We start from the raw sequence: 15,571 nt of genomic DNA, 5'->3' as shown, positions 1-15,571 counted from the left end.
CTGTGTGTGTGCATTGTTTCTCTATCATTGCTATTATGATTAAAAAGCTTATCATTTGGAAAAAAAATCAAGTTATTTAGATAACAATATTATCTTGTTTACATTTATTATTACGACACACAAGTTGGGGCCACATGGTGGTGAAATGGCTAGCACTGTTGCCTCACAGTAACAAGGTCACCATTACGGATCCTGGTTTGATCGAGGGCCTTCGTGTGTGTGTGTATGTATGTGTGTACCAGGTATTACTAATGTTGTGGGGACCAAAACCTGTTTACACAGTCACATTATGGGGACTTGTCCTCCTTGTGGGGACAAAAAGCAAGTCCCCATAACGTAAATTACTACATTTTAAGGTGAATATATGTTTTCATGGTTAGGTTGAGGTTAGGGTTAGGGTTAGGGTTAGGATTAGGATTAGGCCAGTAGTAATTGTGGTTAAGGTTAGAGTAAGTCTCCAAGAAATGAATGTAAGTCAATGCAATGTCCCCTCAAGTCATGAATGTCGAACATGTGTGTGTGTGTGTGTGTGTGTGTGTGTGTGTACCAGGTATTACTAATGTTGTGGGGACCAAAACCTGTTTACACAGTCACATTATGGGGACTTGTCCTCCTTGTGGGGACAAAAAGCAAGTCCCCATAACGTAAATTACTACATTTTAAGGTGAAGATATGTTTTTAGGTTAGGTTAGGATTAGGATTAGGCCAGTAGTAATTGTGGTTAAGGTTAGAGTAAGTCTCCAAGAAATGAATGTAAGTCAATGCAATGTCCCCTCAAGTCATGAATGTCGAACGTGTGTGTGTGCGTGCGTTACTCCTTCCTCCCACAGTGCAAAAAAACCCTGCAAAATTGGGAATGAGGTTAATTTTCCACTTTTAAAATGTGAGAGTGAACAGTTGTTGACTCTGCCAAGTGCCACTGACAATCCTCATGTGGAGGATAAAGCTGTAGAAACTGTTTGGATGAAGTGCTGCATGTATTCAACATACCAAAAGTTACCATTTACTTTTCATATTCTGAGAGCGTACGTATTACTTTTCACGCTCAGAAGTGTCACATGATAAATCTGAGTCGTCGGACATTTAGCAGGAGGGAAACAAATATTTTTATTAACCATTTCCTGTTATATATACACATATTTAAATCTAATATAACACCTGTTTCTGTTATTACATGCAGTGTGGGCCCAGCCTCGTGTACTCATGTCCAAACACCGTCAATCTCATCTGCATTTCTCAGTATTTACCTGTTAATACCTTTGACCTAATGTTTTTGGATGAAAGCTGACGGAAAGGTCACAGATATTGCCTCATTATTAAATATCATTCCCCTCGGATAGCAAACAGCTCACTGATTTATCCCCTTGTTTCATTATTTGGACAACATAGCGCTCATGAGGACGCTCTACATGTAAAATTCCTCACCCCCTCTTGACCGCGTCAGACTGCCAGCCCGTCACATTGAGCCGAACATACAGTAAACACACGCTTTTCATTATAGTATACTGTATATATATAGAGAGAGAGCTATTTGACTGATGTGTGTTTGTTTGTTGTTGCATTCCCTTTTTTTCACCCTCTCCCTTCAGCCTTGAGCTTTAAGAAACTAACTGTCTTGTTGTTTTTAACTGTGGATGTTTGTGCCGTTGCCTCACATCACACAAGGCTGTGACTCCTATGGACAAAGAGCACCAGTATGTGACGAGACTGCAGAGGCCACGGCTGAATAAACTCTCCACAGTCATTCACCAACAACTTGCCACGGACACTCCAGAGATATAAATACAAATAATTTGCATTATCCAGGGCAACAGAGGACTGACATGTCAACCGATGACATACCAAGATGTCCTCATCACTTAGGTCACACTCGCTGTTAGATAAGTGTTAAAGTGAGTCAACGGGGTATGAATGCCAAATCAGCCTCCCCCCCCCAACTGCTGTTTGCATTTGAGGATAAATTTACAGCTGCTCTGTTGTTTAGTAGTTTTTCTTCAGGGTGGAGCTACAAGCTTTGCACTTTCAACATCCCTCTCCTTGATTCTGAGCTTATTTTCTTAGACATGGGGGAACAAAATAAAATCTTACCCCGTCCTATATTCCGCCGAGATGCCTCCTGGGAGCCTTTCCCAAACTGGACACAGCCGAGCCACGTCTTTTCCCAGGATTTTGGCCTTCCTCCTTTCCTGGAGCCAGGCGATGTGGACTGGATTACCTGGGCAAAGAAGAGACTGGGGAATTTCTCCTGGCCTACGTACACACAGACATCGCTTCTGCCTCCCGTCAGTGGTCAGCAAACTGTGGAGGTGGACGGAAAGGGCCTCAGACAACTGACGGGTGGAGTGTCAGAGATCCGCACGGGACAGGACAGCTGGAAGATCAACCTGGACGTCAATCACTTTTCCCCTGAGGAGATTACAATCACGACCAAGGAGGGATACCTGCAAATATCAGGTGCTGCTGAGCCTCTGTAAATGAAAACATATCAATATAAAGAGCAGTCTTGTATAAAGTGCCTTAAAGATGATACTTGAGTTAAAGTACAAGTATGTGACCAGAAAATGACTTTGGTAGAAGTTGAAGTCACTGTTTTTATAATATTCCTAATAATATATAATTATATATAATTATAATAATATAAGTTAAAGTCTTTGACATTTACTGTACTTTAGTTAGGATTAAGCCATTTATCTGTGTCCTTGAGCTAGACACTTAACCCCATGTTGCAGCGTGAGAATGGCAAAACTATAGTGTAAAGCAGCTCATCCAGACTAGAAAAGCTCTATATAAATACAGACCATTACCGACTCTTCTTCCTCTGATTTTATTTGGTACTAACGAGTCACAAAGCTAGAGGAAATGTAGTGGAGTGACAGTTAAAGTTGCTAGATATATAAATAGTAAAGTACAGATGTGTGAATGTTGCACTTGAGTATTTGTGCTTTGTTACATTACAACACGGGTGTGGTTTGTAAATGTGCTGTTTTTGCTCCTGTTAGGAAATCACGAGGAAAGGCAAGATCAGCATGGAATGGTCTCGAGATGCTTCAGCCGCAAATACAAGTAGGTTATCGCTGAAGGAATTCCATTTCCAACACCATATGTTGTATTTTAAGGGGGACAAATGTGCAACATGTACAAGAGCCACTAAAACATGTGATGATAAGGTGAGCGGGCGCAACATGTGCCGCGTGTTATCACTGGCCTGTCAAAAGAGAATTACACACCCAGTGGAGCCAGAGGAACGTTTGCTCACCTGTGTACAATGAGTGTAATCTGCACGAGGTGACATGTTGCTTGCTGATAAAACTCCCCATGTGTTCAAGGTTGCCACAGGGCGTGGACCTGCAGCACATCAGTTCGTCCTTGTCGAGTGATGGAGTTCTGTCCGTGGAGGCTCCTGTCCCCGGGACACACGTCATCGACCCGGCCAACGAGCTGGTCATACCTGTGCAGACCAAACAGAGGCAGCAGGAGGGTGAGAAGTGAGCCAAGTGAGCAGAACCTGACACTAAACTCCAGATGCAGTTGTGCATGGAACAAACTGTAGAATAATAACAAAAGGTTGTTGCAGCTTATTATTAAATGTGACTCATTGTTTTTGTTTTTTTTCTTCCTGTTATGATACTACAGTAATGTTTGGTTTTAACTAACTCAATCAGTTAGTGTAGCTGAATAGAAACATTAATGTGTTTGTACATATTAATAGTATGCGTTTGTGCTGACAGTCGTACACTGGTGTTTTTAATGAAACAGCCTCGTGAAGCTGTTCTGGTGTAATGTAAAACTTCAACGACTGCATTAAACAGCTCCTAATAAACACTGTCATTCCCTTCATTCCCTGCTGATGTGTTTCCTAGGAGATATTTTAGCGATAAGATTAGAATGAAAACTGTTTATTGTGCTTATAAATGTGCAGTGAAATCCTATTTTTCCCACATTTACGTCACTCTTTCACATAAAATAACCACCTTCAGAAGTTCAGTAAAAGGCTGGTGAAGACCAAATGATGAATACAAAGTAAATAGTGACATCTAGTGTTTGAGTGCAGCATTGCACTTAGTGATAACCTTTTTTTTTACAAGTTAGCCTAGCTGTTTTGTATGCCATCTAAATCTAGAATACACAAATATAACGGATTATGATCATTTGATTGCTTTTTGTTGGATTTGTTCGACAATTCATCCAAGAGTTGGGTGCAAAAAGTAAATATTGTGCATCTGTCCAACTCAGTGAGTCATGTGAGTGCACAAGACTTAAATAGCTTCCTGTCCTTTGTCCATTAATCATTAACCTCACAGTCATCACCAACAATTGAAGTGTGTACACTACACATTTGGTTACTGGACCTGAACATGAAACACAAGACACCAGCGAACATGGCGGTTTATACGTTCAGCAAATACAAGCTCACAGGTCATTGAAGGGAGATAATCATCTCTTAATAGTTATAATAACTGATCAATATTTCATGTTTGTTTCTCTGTGTCCTTGGTTCACCGTGTGTCATTGGAGGATCAGTTTCCCAGTTTCACCTTTATTGTCCCTCGAGGGGGACATTTGGGTTGCAGCAGTGGCTGAAGAGACACAAGACGTAAGGACACAAGACAGAACACAAAATACTGCGAGCAACCTGACAGAATTCAGCCACGAGAGTGTTTGTTTAAAGAAAAAAAGTCCACCGAAATATCAGCAACAATATAAATAAATAAATAAATAAATACACAAATGTGTCACAGAGGATTTGACTGATTGATTCAGTGCATTAATTGCACTTGGAACAAAAGAAAACGTGCAACAACCCTAACCATAAAATGTAGGTTATAATAAAATAAAATACATACAACCTGGTACTTTAATACCTGCACTGGTGAAGGTCCAAGTGAACTGAGCTGATACTAAATGTGATGTTGTCAGACTGCCGACCACTGATTGGTCAGAGAGTGTCGTCACTGGAAGAGTCATGAGCGTGATGTCCGACACAGGAATCAAACTGAACAATGCCGAACTGTAGATCAGTTAAAAAAGACTTAAAAAATCCTAAAAACATGTGTTAATCTCCAACATCTGGCAAGGACATTTCTAAAATCTCAATATTTAACACAGGAATCTGGTGTATTTAGCGACAGCACTGCTGAAAGACCACGATTGTGAGCCGCATCACAACCCATCGTCTGACTGTGTCAGACGGAGTCCGTGCTCAGGTCATGCAGGAAGTACTGAAATAATCTTTTAAATGGACTGATTCTAATGATTCAGTTACACCGAAAACAACTGCTTCTCTCATCACTTCTCTCATGGTGTGTTTGTGTCGCGTACAAAGCGACGTCACGGCTGAGTTTTGTGCAGCCGCCCTATGACGACCCTGCCCACATTGAGTCGGCGCTATAGTGATGGAAAACGACCCCAAACCGTGTAGAGTTGAGCCGTGCCGTGCTACAAATGTATAGTGGAAAAGCTCCACTAGTTTGGCAAACTAGGGCCCCCCCCAAACAGCATCTTGCACAGGGCCCCAACAAAGCTAGAACCGTCCCTGAAAGAATAATGATATATATATTAGGTTTTTTCTTTTAATGTGAGAGGACCTCATTATTGATGATTTTCTAAACTATATCTATATTGTGATAGAGTGCGTAATGCCAAACGACTTTGGTGTAGCTGATGTGTGGCTGTAGTATTGCGGTGTCTCTTTAAAGGAAGGGGGAGTGTGTAGAAGAGGGACAGAGGAAAGAGATGAATAGAAGGCACCAGAACCACCTACCATGACCAAGTGCGCTGTAAATGTAGGACAGAAACCGGAGTGGAATACTAACGGATCAGCCGGCGACTTCTTGAAGGGAAAATCATGTTTGGATGTGCCTTATCATCTGATTCCAGTATTATTTTTAAACACGGCAACACATGCGACCATGGGAGCACAGGAAAAGTATTTTTCCTCGCAAACATTTCTTGCATTTTGAAACGGAAAAGAAGAGTGGCAGTAGAATACATCTCTGTGCCATCCTCCTCCAAATATCAATGGTAGGCATTGCATAATTCACCCTTAACCACCGGAGCCATTTGGTTCCTCCTCTTTGGGAAGAGGGGGACGCCAGAGAAAAAAAAAGAAAAAAAGAGAAAAAGAAACGACTACATCCTGTAGCTGCTTTTTGGTGCTGCCTGCAATTGTTTGGCAATGCCCTTTTCTCTCCTAGGAAGGACTTGCAGACAGTAGCAGGGGAATGATGCTTTTGACGCTGGATGTATGCTGCATTCAGGGAGATTCGGCAGAAACAGCGGCTCTAGCAGAAGCAGCGAGTGCGGAGGGCCTGGGAAGCACCCAGCCCCACTATCTCCTCCTTTTCCTCCCCCCCTGCAGGACCATGCTTGCGTGAGGGATGAGGCTGTGCACAGGGACACCAGGCCAGAGCTGCGGCCTACTTCTCACAAGAACCGGTCTCTCAACTGCAAGACCTGTGAACACATTGCCACCATCAAATCAGCATCTTTGGTACGGGCGCACCTCCCGCTCTCCTCATCCGTTTGCATTAAAAATAGGCTGCGTGCGTGCGTGCGTGTGCGCGCGCGCGCGCGTGTGTGTGGGGATGTGTGCGTGCGTGCGTGCGTGCGTGCTGGCGGCGGCAGTGGGGGTGTGGAGTTGGAGGGAAGGGGTGTCTGTGTTCTCAGCTGTACATCTGTAGTCATGGCAACCACATCCTGTTAATGGATGTCATTTTTTTCTATCCTCAGCTTCCCTCTCTCTCTCTCTCTCACTCTCTTCCCGCTGCCGCCGCCGCCGCTGCTGCTGCGTGTGTGCGCGCGCGCATCACATTCATATGTATTTCACGCAGAAATGTCTCCGTGTCACTAATGAGATGTAGTTTCATGTCATAGATCGTCAGGGGGGGGAGAACAAAGCTGCATCTTCTCACATTAGTCGTCTTTTGATTGACGTGTCACAGGCCGGGCTCGAACCCGGTCCATGACATCATCTAGATGTGGTGTCTAATGTAAACGACGTGATGCTTATTGTAAATGATATGATGTTTATTGTGAAGGATGTGCCTTTTGTAAAGGATATCAGAGTGACTGATTCATCCTTTGATGCAGAATTATCTTTTTACATTTGGTGGTTTTTCCATCTACTTGTTTTTATGCTCATTACAAAAAAGAAACCTGACACACACACAAACAAAATATAACAAATAAAAATAGTTTTAGGTGGAAAAGTCAGCATATGGTTAAAATGTAAATAAGAGCAAATGATTTAGCGAAAATAAAGGATGGAATTCACATCAGTGAGACGTTAGTGTCTTGAAAATGCTGTGTCGCTCACCACCTTACAGTTCTAGTGATTTATTTCGAAGTTTGAAGGGGAGACTGCATCTCTCCAGTCATGCCAGGACCTTGATTCTTGCTTTCAACTTGAAAAGGTTCACTTAAAAATAAGTATCCTTTGTTACGTGTTTTTTTTTCATTTTGTAACACTTTTGGTGACATCTGTGATGTTTTTTCGTAGCTTTAGTTCGTAACTGTAGATGAGAATTCTCAACCTGTTTCCATTTAGGAATAAAACAAAAAAAAGATATTAAAACATACAGTATCTTGAACAACATTCACATCCCCCTGTGCTACTATTGACAATGTAAAGATATTATTTTAATATCTTTACGTTTAAGAAAATGGATACAAAGTTGAATCCATTCATTCATGCTTTACATGACTGGTTATGATGACTGAGTATTGTTTACTTTATCTCACTTTATCTCAAACCTCCTCTCTAAAGACTCTAAGGAAGATTTTTGTGGGTGTGCAGTAAACTGCAAACTGCTCATTTTCTTTGGAAGAACTGTTCTCTTCCTCTGTGCTGTATGTGGTCCTGTTTGTAGGCCATAGTCTTTTACTTGTGAGCTGTCTCCTCTGTTTTTTGTTTTTTTTTCCTTCCTTCCTTCCTTCCCATCCCCACCACGGCAGTTGTTTCTCCCTGCCCGCTCTGTGTCTTTTACTTCCCGCCTCCTGTGTTCCTCTGTCTAGGTCATCAGGTAGATCCAGGAGCATGAGCAGGACTTTGAGCTGCGGGAGCAGATGTCTGGGTATAAGCGCATGCGGCGGCAGCACCAGAAGCAGCTGATCGCCCTGGAGAACAGGCTAAAGGCCGAGATGGATGAGCATAGGCTCCGACTGCAGAAGGAATTAGAAACACATGCGAACAACACTTACATTGAGCTGGAAAGACTGGCCAAGCGGCACACTGCTCAAACCGACAAAGAGGTAGAGCCTCTATGGCATGAATGAGGTGGAAACTCCACAGTGATGTCATTCCAGGTGATATTTTCTAATATTATAATGTCCCCTCACAGATTAAGTCCATTGCAGCAGAAGAGAGGAGGATCCAGCAACAGATTGTTGCTCAGCAAAAGAAAGAGTTGACTACTTTCCTCGAGAACCAGAAGAAGGAGTACCGGCTCTGCCGAGACCAAATCAAAGACGTAAATATCACAAATAAACATTTATGGACTTCTATATTCCACCTGTCATATCCGTAACACGATTTCATGAATTTAAACTCTTTACTTTGTGTCTAATACATGCTAAGGAGATGAATGAGGACCTTTACTCACCCAAGGAGGAGAAGCAGGAGCGTCTGTCCCGGCACAAAGAAACAATGCAGCGCTCTCAGGCTGAGGAGGAAGCTCATCTGCTGGCCCAGCAGAGGCTGGTCTACGACCGCAGCTGCAGGGCCCTCAAACGTCGGAGTCTGGTCAGGAAGCATGAGTTTGAACAAGAGCAACTCAGAGAGGTAACTCCACTTACTACGTGTCATTAGACTTTTAAAACAAGTCAGAAAAAAAAAGCCAGCTATCACAGTGTTTTGGAACTATTATTAGCAAGTATTTAAAGTAAGAAATGAGGGTAAAGCGGTGGACAGTGAATGAATGAAATTAGCTTATCAAAGATGAAACTTACTTCCGGGAAGTATCTATCTATGTAAAACATCTCTTTTTTTGTAGCCTTATTATTATCCTTTTATGTGTGCCACCATGTTCTTACAGTTTTGAATGTTGACAACATCCTCTCAGGTGTGTGAAGGCCACTGTCGAGGGCTGAGAGGAGGAGTCCTCCATTTGTTACAGCCTTCAGATTCACCATTAGATGTCACTAATTCTTAAACATTGGACTTTTAATTTGCCAATGTGGACATTTATCATTCCTACTACCATTGCAGCTATACAGTATATATGTTATTGTTGAATAGGTGTAGCAGGCATATAAAACACTCAATTACAAGCATGTGAAGAAGGGCTAAGCAAGACCACCATGTATTATAATATAGTTTTCTTCATTATCAAAGTTTATGCACCGTGCAAACACACATTGAGACATTTGCGTTGGTGTGTTTATGTGTTTTTTTTGTTTTCTGTCGATAAGACAGAAAGAATGATTAAAACCACAACGAACTGGTTTCCTCAACTTTTTTCTAACTGACTTGAATTGAATATAACCGAATTTAACTAATTTGTATTTATAGTAATAATGTTTTTGGGTGTATCACCCAGCCATAATCTAAAGTTAAATTATATATGCTGCCCAACAATATCAGAAGCAACCACTGTGTTTATGGGAGTCGTGCTCACATGAAGTTTGTTCACATTCAAACACCTTTGTTGTCCCAGGAGCTGAACAAGAAGAGGACCCAAAAAGAGATGGAGCATGCCCTGATGATCCGGCAGGACGAGTCTACCCAGGATATGGAGCGCAGGCAGCTGCACATGCTGCAGAAGCTGCGCGTGGAACTCATGCGGCTACAGCATCAGACGGAGCTTGAGAACCAGGAGGAGTACAACAGCCGGCGGCAGAGAGAACTACACAGGAAACATAGTCTGGAGAAGCGGCAGCAGCCCAGAAACCTTAAGGTGCCCACAGTGTTTTCTTTGACCACTGTGAGTTATTTCACTGCACCCAAAGAAAGGGTTTGCGTATGACGGTAAAAGGACATGGTTCATAAATAAAGGAACTTTTATCGATTCATTGACAGGGTTTTAGACTATCTGAAGGCTAAATGCATAGAAGTTGTTTGGACTTCACAAATTAAAGTCGATCAAAGTAAGAGACACATTTCCAGCGTCATTAAAGTAGTTGTGATGAACTACTGGGTGGGTTGCCAGTTAAAATGCACCCCCAGGTCAAAGGGCAGGGCTACCCTGGAGCAAGATACCCAACCCCTATTGATCCCTGGGCGCTGCTCAGTGGCTGCCCACTGCTCCTAATTTGAGGAGTATTTCTAGTAGACGATGGGTTAAATGCAGAAAAAGAATTCCCCTATGGGATTAATAATAAAAGTACAAAAAACTATTTTTGTGCCATATTTCTGTTGAGTTAGATTAAATGTTTTTCCTTTTTTTTTTACAGGCACTGGAGATGCAGATCAAGAAACAGTTTCAGGACACTTGCAAGGTGCAGAACAAGCAGTACAAAGCTCTGAGGAACCATCAACTGGAGGTCTCCCCCAAAGGCGACCATAAGTGTATCCTAAAAAGCCTGAAAGAGGAGCAGACCCGCAAACTGGCTATTCTGGCTGAGCAATACGAGCAGAGCATCAACGAGATGATGGCGTCGCAAGCGGTACGGAGATCCTCAAGCATCTCAAGTCAGCTTTTACCGTTGAGAAATGAGGCCTGAGCGAGTCTTGTTGTGACTATGATTTTGTCTGCTTCAGATGCGATTAGAAGCGGAGCAGGAAGCCGAGTGCCAAGCGCTGAAGCAGCAGCTGAAGCAGGAGATGGAGCTCCTGGACGCCTACCAGAGAAAAACCCAGTCACAGATGGAGGCCCAACATGAGCGAGAGCAGCAGAAACTCGAGCAGAAGGTCTCCATACGCAGAGCGCACCTTGAACAGAAGGTTGGACATTTTTCTGGATTACTTGGGGGCGGGGGGGGGGGGGGGGGGGGGAAGTAGCATGTTTTACCAAACTGAAGGCACATGGATAACTCTGTTACTGTTGTGGCAGGTGAAGATTTTACAGTGTGATGCCCCAAACGGCCCCTAGAGGCTGCAGAGTTCATTACAATCCCAAACCCAATTTATGTTCAGGGTTAGAGTTAATAAACGAATTAACAATTTTTAATGCTTTTAACCAGGGTAAGGGTAGGGTATTGGACATATAATGTCGTTTCCAGGTAGTTGTTGGCTGGAATATCTGTTTATTTATCATTAAAATCAACTGATAAATGTCTGGAAACTGTGACATTAGAAAAGAGTTAAAGCTACATGTGTATCGTAAAGTAACAGTAGTATGGTCACGTGCTGATATTCTATAGTTGAAATGTCATTGAAATGTCATCGTGCGGTGGCTCAGTCTGCAACTATTGCACTTCATATTATGAATAATATGAATAATGGGGCAGTAGGGCCAACTAAAGCTCCAGGTTCTAAGTTGTATTTTTTTTTGTTCTGCTTAAGAAATAAGGATGGGAATATATCGATTATCACAAACTCAGTGAATCTATTGATATCGAAATTAGTCCGATCCAGTCATTTTATGAACTATGGAGCTGTGAACAACACATTTGTGCTGAGTCATTTCAAAGACATCATTCTCCGGCAGACATTGTGTAACAGATGTGTTACACAATGGGATTGTTCTCCCCAAATGAAGAAATAAACAGCCCAAACATGACTCAGCTAAAATGTTTTTGCTGATTTTTATAAACAGTTTTAACAATTCTGCGCATAGTGAAGCATGTGATATGTAAGATGTTTGGATTGTGTCACATTTCAAGTTTTCATCTGGACGTTATCTGATCCAGTGATTTTGACCTGATACTGATTCCCATCCCTACTTAAAAAATTTAAATCAATGATATAAGTTCAATTAACTTATCTACTACGGTTGGAACAAGGGCCTTTCTGCATGGAGTTTGCATGTTCTCCCCGTGTGTGCGTGGGTTCTCTCCGGGTACTCCGGCTTCCTCCCACAGTCCAAAAACATGCAATGTGGGGATAGGTAAATTGGACACTCCAAATTGACCATAGGAGTGAGTGTGAGAGTGAATGGTTGTTTGTCTCTATCTGTGTGTGGCCCTGCGATGGACTGGCGAACTGTCCAGGGTGTACCCCGCCTATCGCCCGATGTAGCTGAGATTGGCACAGCACCCCCCGCGACCCTCTGGTTGAGGATAAAGCGGTAGATGATGACTGACTGACTGATATAAGTGGCTGCAGAATACTTGTCATTGTCAAATCATTTCAGCTGTGAAAGTGTTGAGTTTCTGGCCACAGCAAATCAAATACAGCGTCCGTCAAGGTTATATAAAAAAAGGATTTTTCATTAGTTTTAGTATTTATTTGTTTTGACTTTTTGTTTTTTAAAATGTGTTCGTTTTAAATAGTTTTTAGAGCAGGTTTGCTAGTTTTTGTTAGTTTTTTTGTAAAGGCTTAGTTTAATATTTGCCAGGTGCAAAAAGGTCATAATAAGTATTATGTGTCATAAAAACCCAACAAAAGATGTATTAGGACAGATGATAAACAACCATCCCTGAATCAAATACAACAGTCTACAAGAAAGTGGAGTGAAGTGCAAATGAGGTGCATCATAGTGCTGAGGTTGGATGCAGTTAGTGTGAAAGGTAAAAATCAAATAGCCAACAGACTACATGAACGTGACATAAATAATAATAAATAACCCTCATAAGACACATCACAATGCTTGTGAGTCAGTTAAAGTCTAGAGGTTTGTTTCACTTAGATCAGGCATGTCCAAAAGTCCGGCCCGCGGGCCAATCACGGCCCTCGGTCAGATGTTGTATGGCCTACAGCTTCAATTTTATGACAGACTGGGACAGAATTTTTTATTTTTTTTTAATTCATCCCCTCCTGCATGTCTTAGATTTGGTTACATTGTGACGGAAAAAAGGTCTGAAGGAACCACTGGTCCCCTGAAATCTTCACATTTTCAAATCTGGCCCTCCTTAAAAAAAAAAAGTTTAGATGAACCAACTCAACCCAATTAACTATATCACAAATGTTATGTTTAACTTGCAGAAAAAAAAACCCCAAAAGGCTTATGTATGAAATCAATAAGCACATTTTCACTACAATTTTGTTAGTTTTGTAAACACACAATTCAGCTTCAGTTAGTTGTCGGGTTTCCATTATTTTGTCAGTTTCCGTTAACTACAATAACCATAATCCTGTTTTTTTGCTTTGCGTCAGATTGAGGAGGAGTTGGCCGCACTTCAGAAGGAACGCAGTGAAAAGATCAAGCACTTGTTGGAGCGTCAGGACCGTGAGAGTAACAGTTTTGACACAGAGAGCAGAAGTCTCGGCTTTGGAAGCCTGGAATCTCTGGACTTCCCCAAAGAAGACAACAGATGAAAGTGGAATTATCTCTAGAGGACAACATATCCGTGCCCTTTTCACGTCCACTCGACCGTTTGCCACGTCCGCGGCGACAAAAGCTGGATAACCTTCTCTCTTTGCTTTTCTTCTATCTTAGATATTGCATCTTCGAAATCGAGGTGTTTAACGTGCAATGAGGACTTCTTTTGTGAAACTTGAAGGGGGAAAGTAAAACAAAAGAATCAACAACAACAACAACAACAACAACAACAACAACAACAACAATATGTCAATAAAAACCTAGTCAGTGTAACTCCAAACTTATGTGTTAAAAATAACAGACTCTTTTTTCCTCCATGCCATTTTTCTCTTTTTTGGTATGAAATGAATAAAATCAGGAAATTTTAGTAAAATGGGCACTTTGATATGTTTAAGTAGAAAACCCATCATGTTCATATGATGCTAAATGTGTGTGTTACATGGAGGGACATTGTGGAATGTGAGCTGCGGACTTCCCCCGTGGCGTTAAGCTGCTTTGTCTTTTTTTTTTTTTCCAAATACGTTGATTTCGTTCTGTTCGGTTTATTTTATGCTCTGAATGTGAATATTACTGTATGGGGGTCACTGGATAAAGTCAGAGTTTATTCATTTTTTTTTCTAAATTTCCTTTCTTCATATTTCCATATTGTGCTTATGCATACAGTATACTGTGGTCCCTCACTTACTTTTTTTTTTTTAGGCAACAGATCTTTTTAATTATTATTATTATTATTATTATTATTATTATTATTATTTGATATGTAGGATCAATTGGCATCGGCTTGATCAACCCGTTTATCTTAACACAATTCAAGATCCCACTTGGTAAAAACTGCTTATTATTGCATGCACTTTAAGGACAAATTCAGGTTGTGAAGTGAAGCATGAATCTGTCAGAGATTTTAGCTGTTTGTAAATAAAAGTGGTCATAGCATTTTTATTTTTATTTTTTTGTTTAAAGCCTATGGATACTGGACATAAGCTCCATATTTGATGATAATTTCACAAATGCCTTTATTTAAGTTGTGCCTGAAGCAGACTTTAGTTCCGTGTTTGTTATTTATATTTGATTTACTGAGGCCGGCACCATTTTTTTTTTTTTTTTTCAACTGTTTTTGGTTTCATCTTAACTTGTGAATCATTTAATGTTCACTAATCAAAGTTCTTGTAAAGGAAATGGTGCGAATTGTGCTGTATAACTTTTGATATCAATATTTGTACATGAGAATATAGCTAGAACACAGAGACACTGGTCTATTACTGATAACAGAGCTTAAATGTGAAAAAGAGTTTTGCTTCATTTTTGTTTCATGACATACGAATATGGTCAAACAATAGCTCAATATATTGATAAGTCACTCTCAGATTGTATAAATGCTGGCGAATGGAACCACAGACTTCTTTTAATGTCATCTGATAACCTTTGATTGATCTGCGTAAAAACAAACCAATGTGTGGATCCAGTTTGCATTTTAGTGTCCAATGATCAGATTTACATCTTTTTTTTGTTCATTATGGTCATTGAACAGGTTGCACAATGTTTCCATTTATATTGAATGGGAAGATAATTGTTTGGTGCTTAATTTCTAATACCACCTTTAGCCTTGTAGTTTTTTGTCTTGGTAGAGACGATTGATTTTTACCAAAATGTGAACACAAAGCATTTTGAAACCTCCTCTGAGTCAAAACACTACTAAGATTTTCACACACACACACACACACACACACTCATGACATATTTAGAGTACCCCATGCAGTGAAACCCTCTAAAAATGAAGTATATGTATAAAAAAAATAAATACTATTTTATCACGGGTCAGTTTTTGAAACATTGTTTAATGTGGTGGTCTTGAATGCAGCCCAGGTGTTTTGTGACCTGTTTCTTTTCATTTCACGGCCACAAACTTGTATTAATGTGCAGACGTTATTCCTCACAGGTCTGGAACGTGGACGACGTTTAAAATCCACAGTGTGTTTCAAACAGAGGAATATATTGACTGATGCATCGTTTCTGATGGGAATTCAACGCAAATGCTCGTTTTTTCCCCCCCTCACATAAAAACATACATTCTGAAGCTGTTATGTTTGACCAAAATGTGTTCAGAAGTTGAGCGGCTCCCTCCAGATTTTTCTGCCTTTTACATTTTCATAAACTTTTTGAAAATTTGATGAAAAAGTTTCTCATATGCAGTAAGGCCTTCTTCTGTCTGGTCA

At 41.0% G+C, this 15,571-nt stretch overlaps 2 protein-coding genes across 2 annotated transcripts; both read left to right on the top strand.

Annotated features, from left to right (window-relative positions):
* The first annotated feature begins 1,530 nt into the window (after positions 1-1,530).
* Positions 1,531-3,837, top strand: LOC131446251 (heat shock protein beta-1-like). Its single transcript, XM_058617376.1, has 3 exons — positions 1,531-2,454; positions 3,000-3,063; positions 3,327-3,837. The coding sequence occupies exons 1-3, from the start codon at positions 1,908-1,910 to the stop codon at positions 3,487-3,489; spliced, it is 774 nt and encodes a 257-aa protein (XP_058473359.1). The 5' UTR covers positions 1,531-1,907; the 3' UTR covers positions 3,490-3,837.
* Positions 3,838-5,718: 1,881 nt separating this feature from the next.
* Positions 5,719-14,833, top strand: taok3b (TAO kinase 3b). The gene is made up of 9 exons (XM_058618098.1): positions 5,719-6,021; positions 6,195-6,490; positions 8,014-8,250; positions 8,340-8,468; positions 8,576-8,779; positions 9,654-9,893; positions 10,390-10,602; positions 10,697-10,879; positions 13,193-14,833. The coding sequence occupies exons 3-9, from the start codon at positions 8,065-8,067 to the stop codon at positions 13,352-13,354; spliced, it is 1,317 nt and encodes a 438-aa protein (XP_058474081.1). The 5' UTR covers positions 5,719-6,021; positions 6,195-6,490; positions 8,014-8,064; the 3' UTR covers positions 13,355-14,833.
* Positions 14,834-15,571: the final 738 nt, after the last annotated feature.

The sequence above is a fragment of the Solea solea genome, chromosome 19, assembly GCF_958295425.1.
Source record: "Solea solea chromosome 19, fSolSol10.1, whole genome shotgun sequence".
Taxonomy (NCBI): domain Eukaryota; kingdom Metazoa; phylum Chordata; class Actinopteri; order Pleuronectiformes; family Soleidae; genus Solea; species Solea solea.
This window is presented reverse-complemented; position numbering and strand designations above follow the sequence as displayed.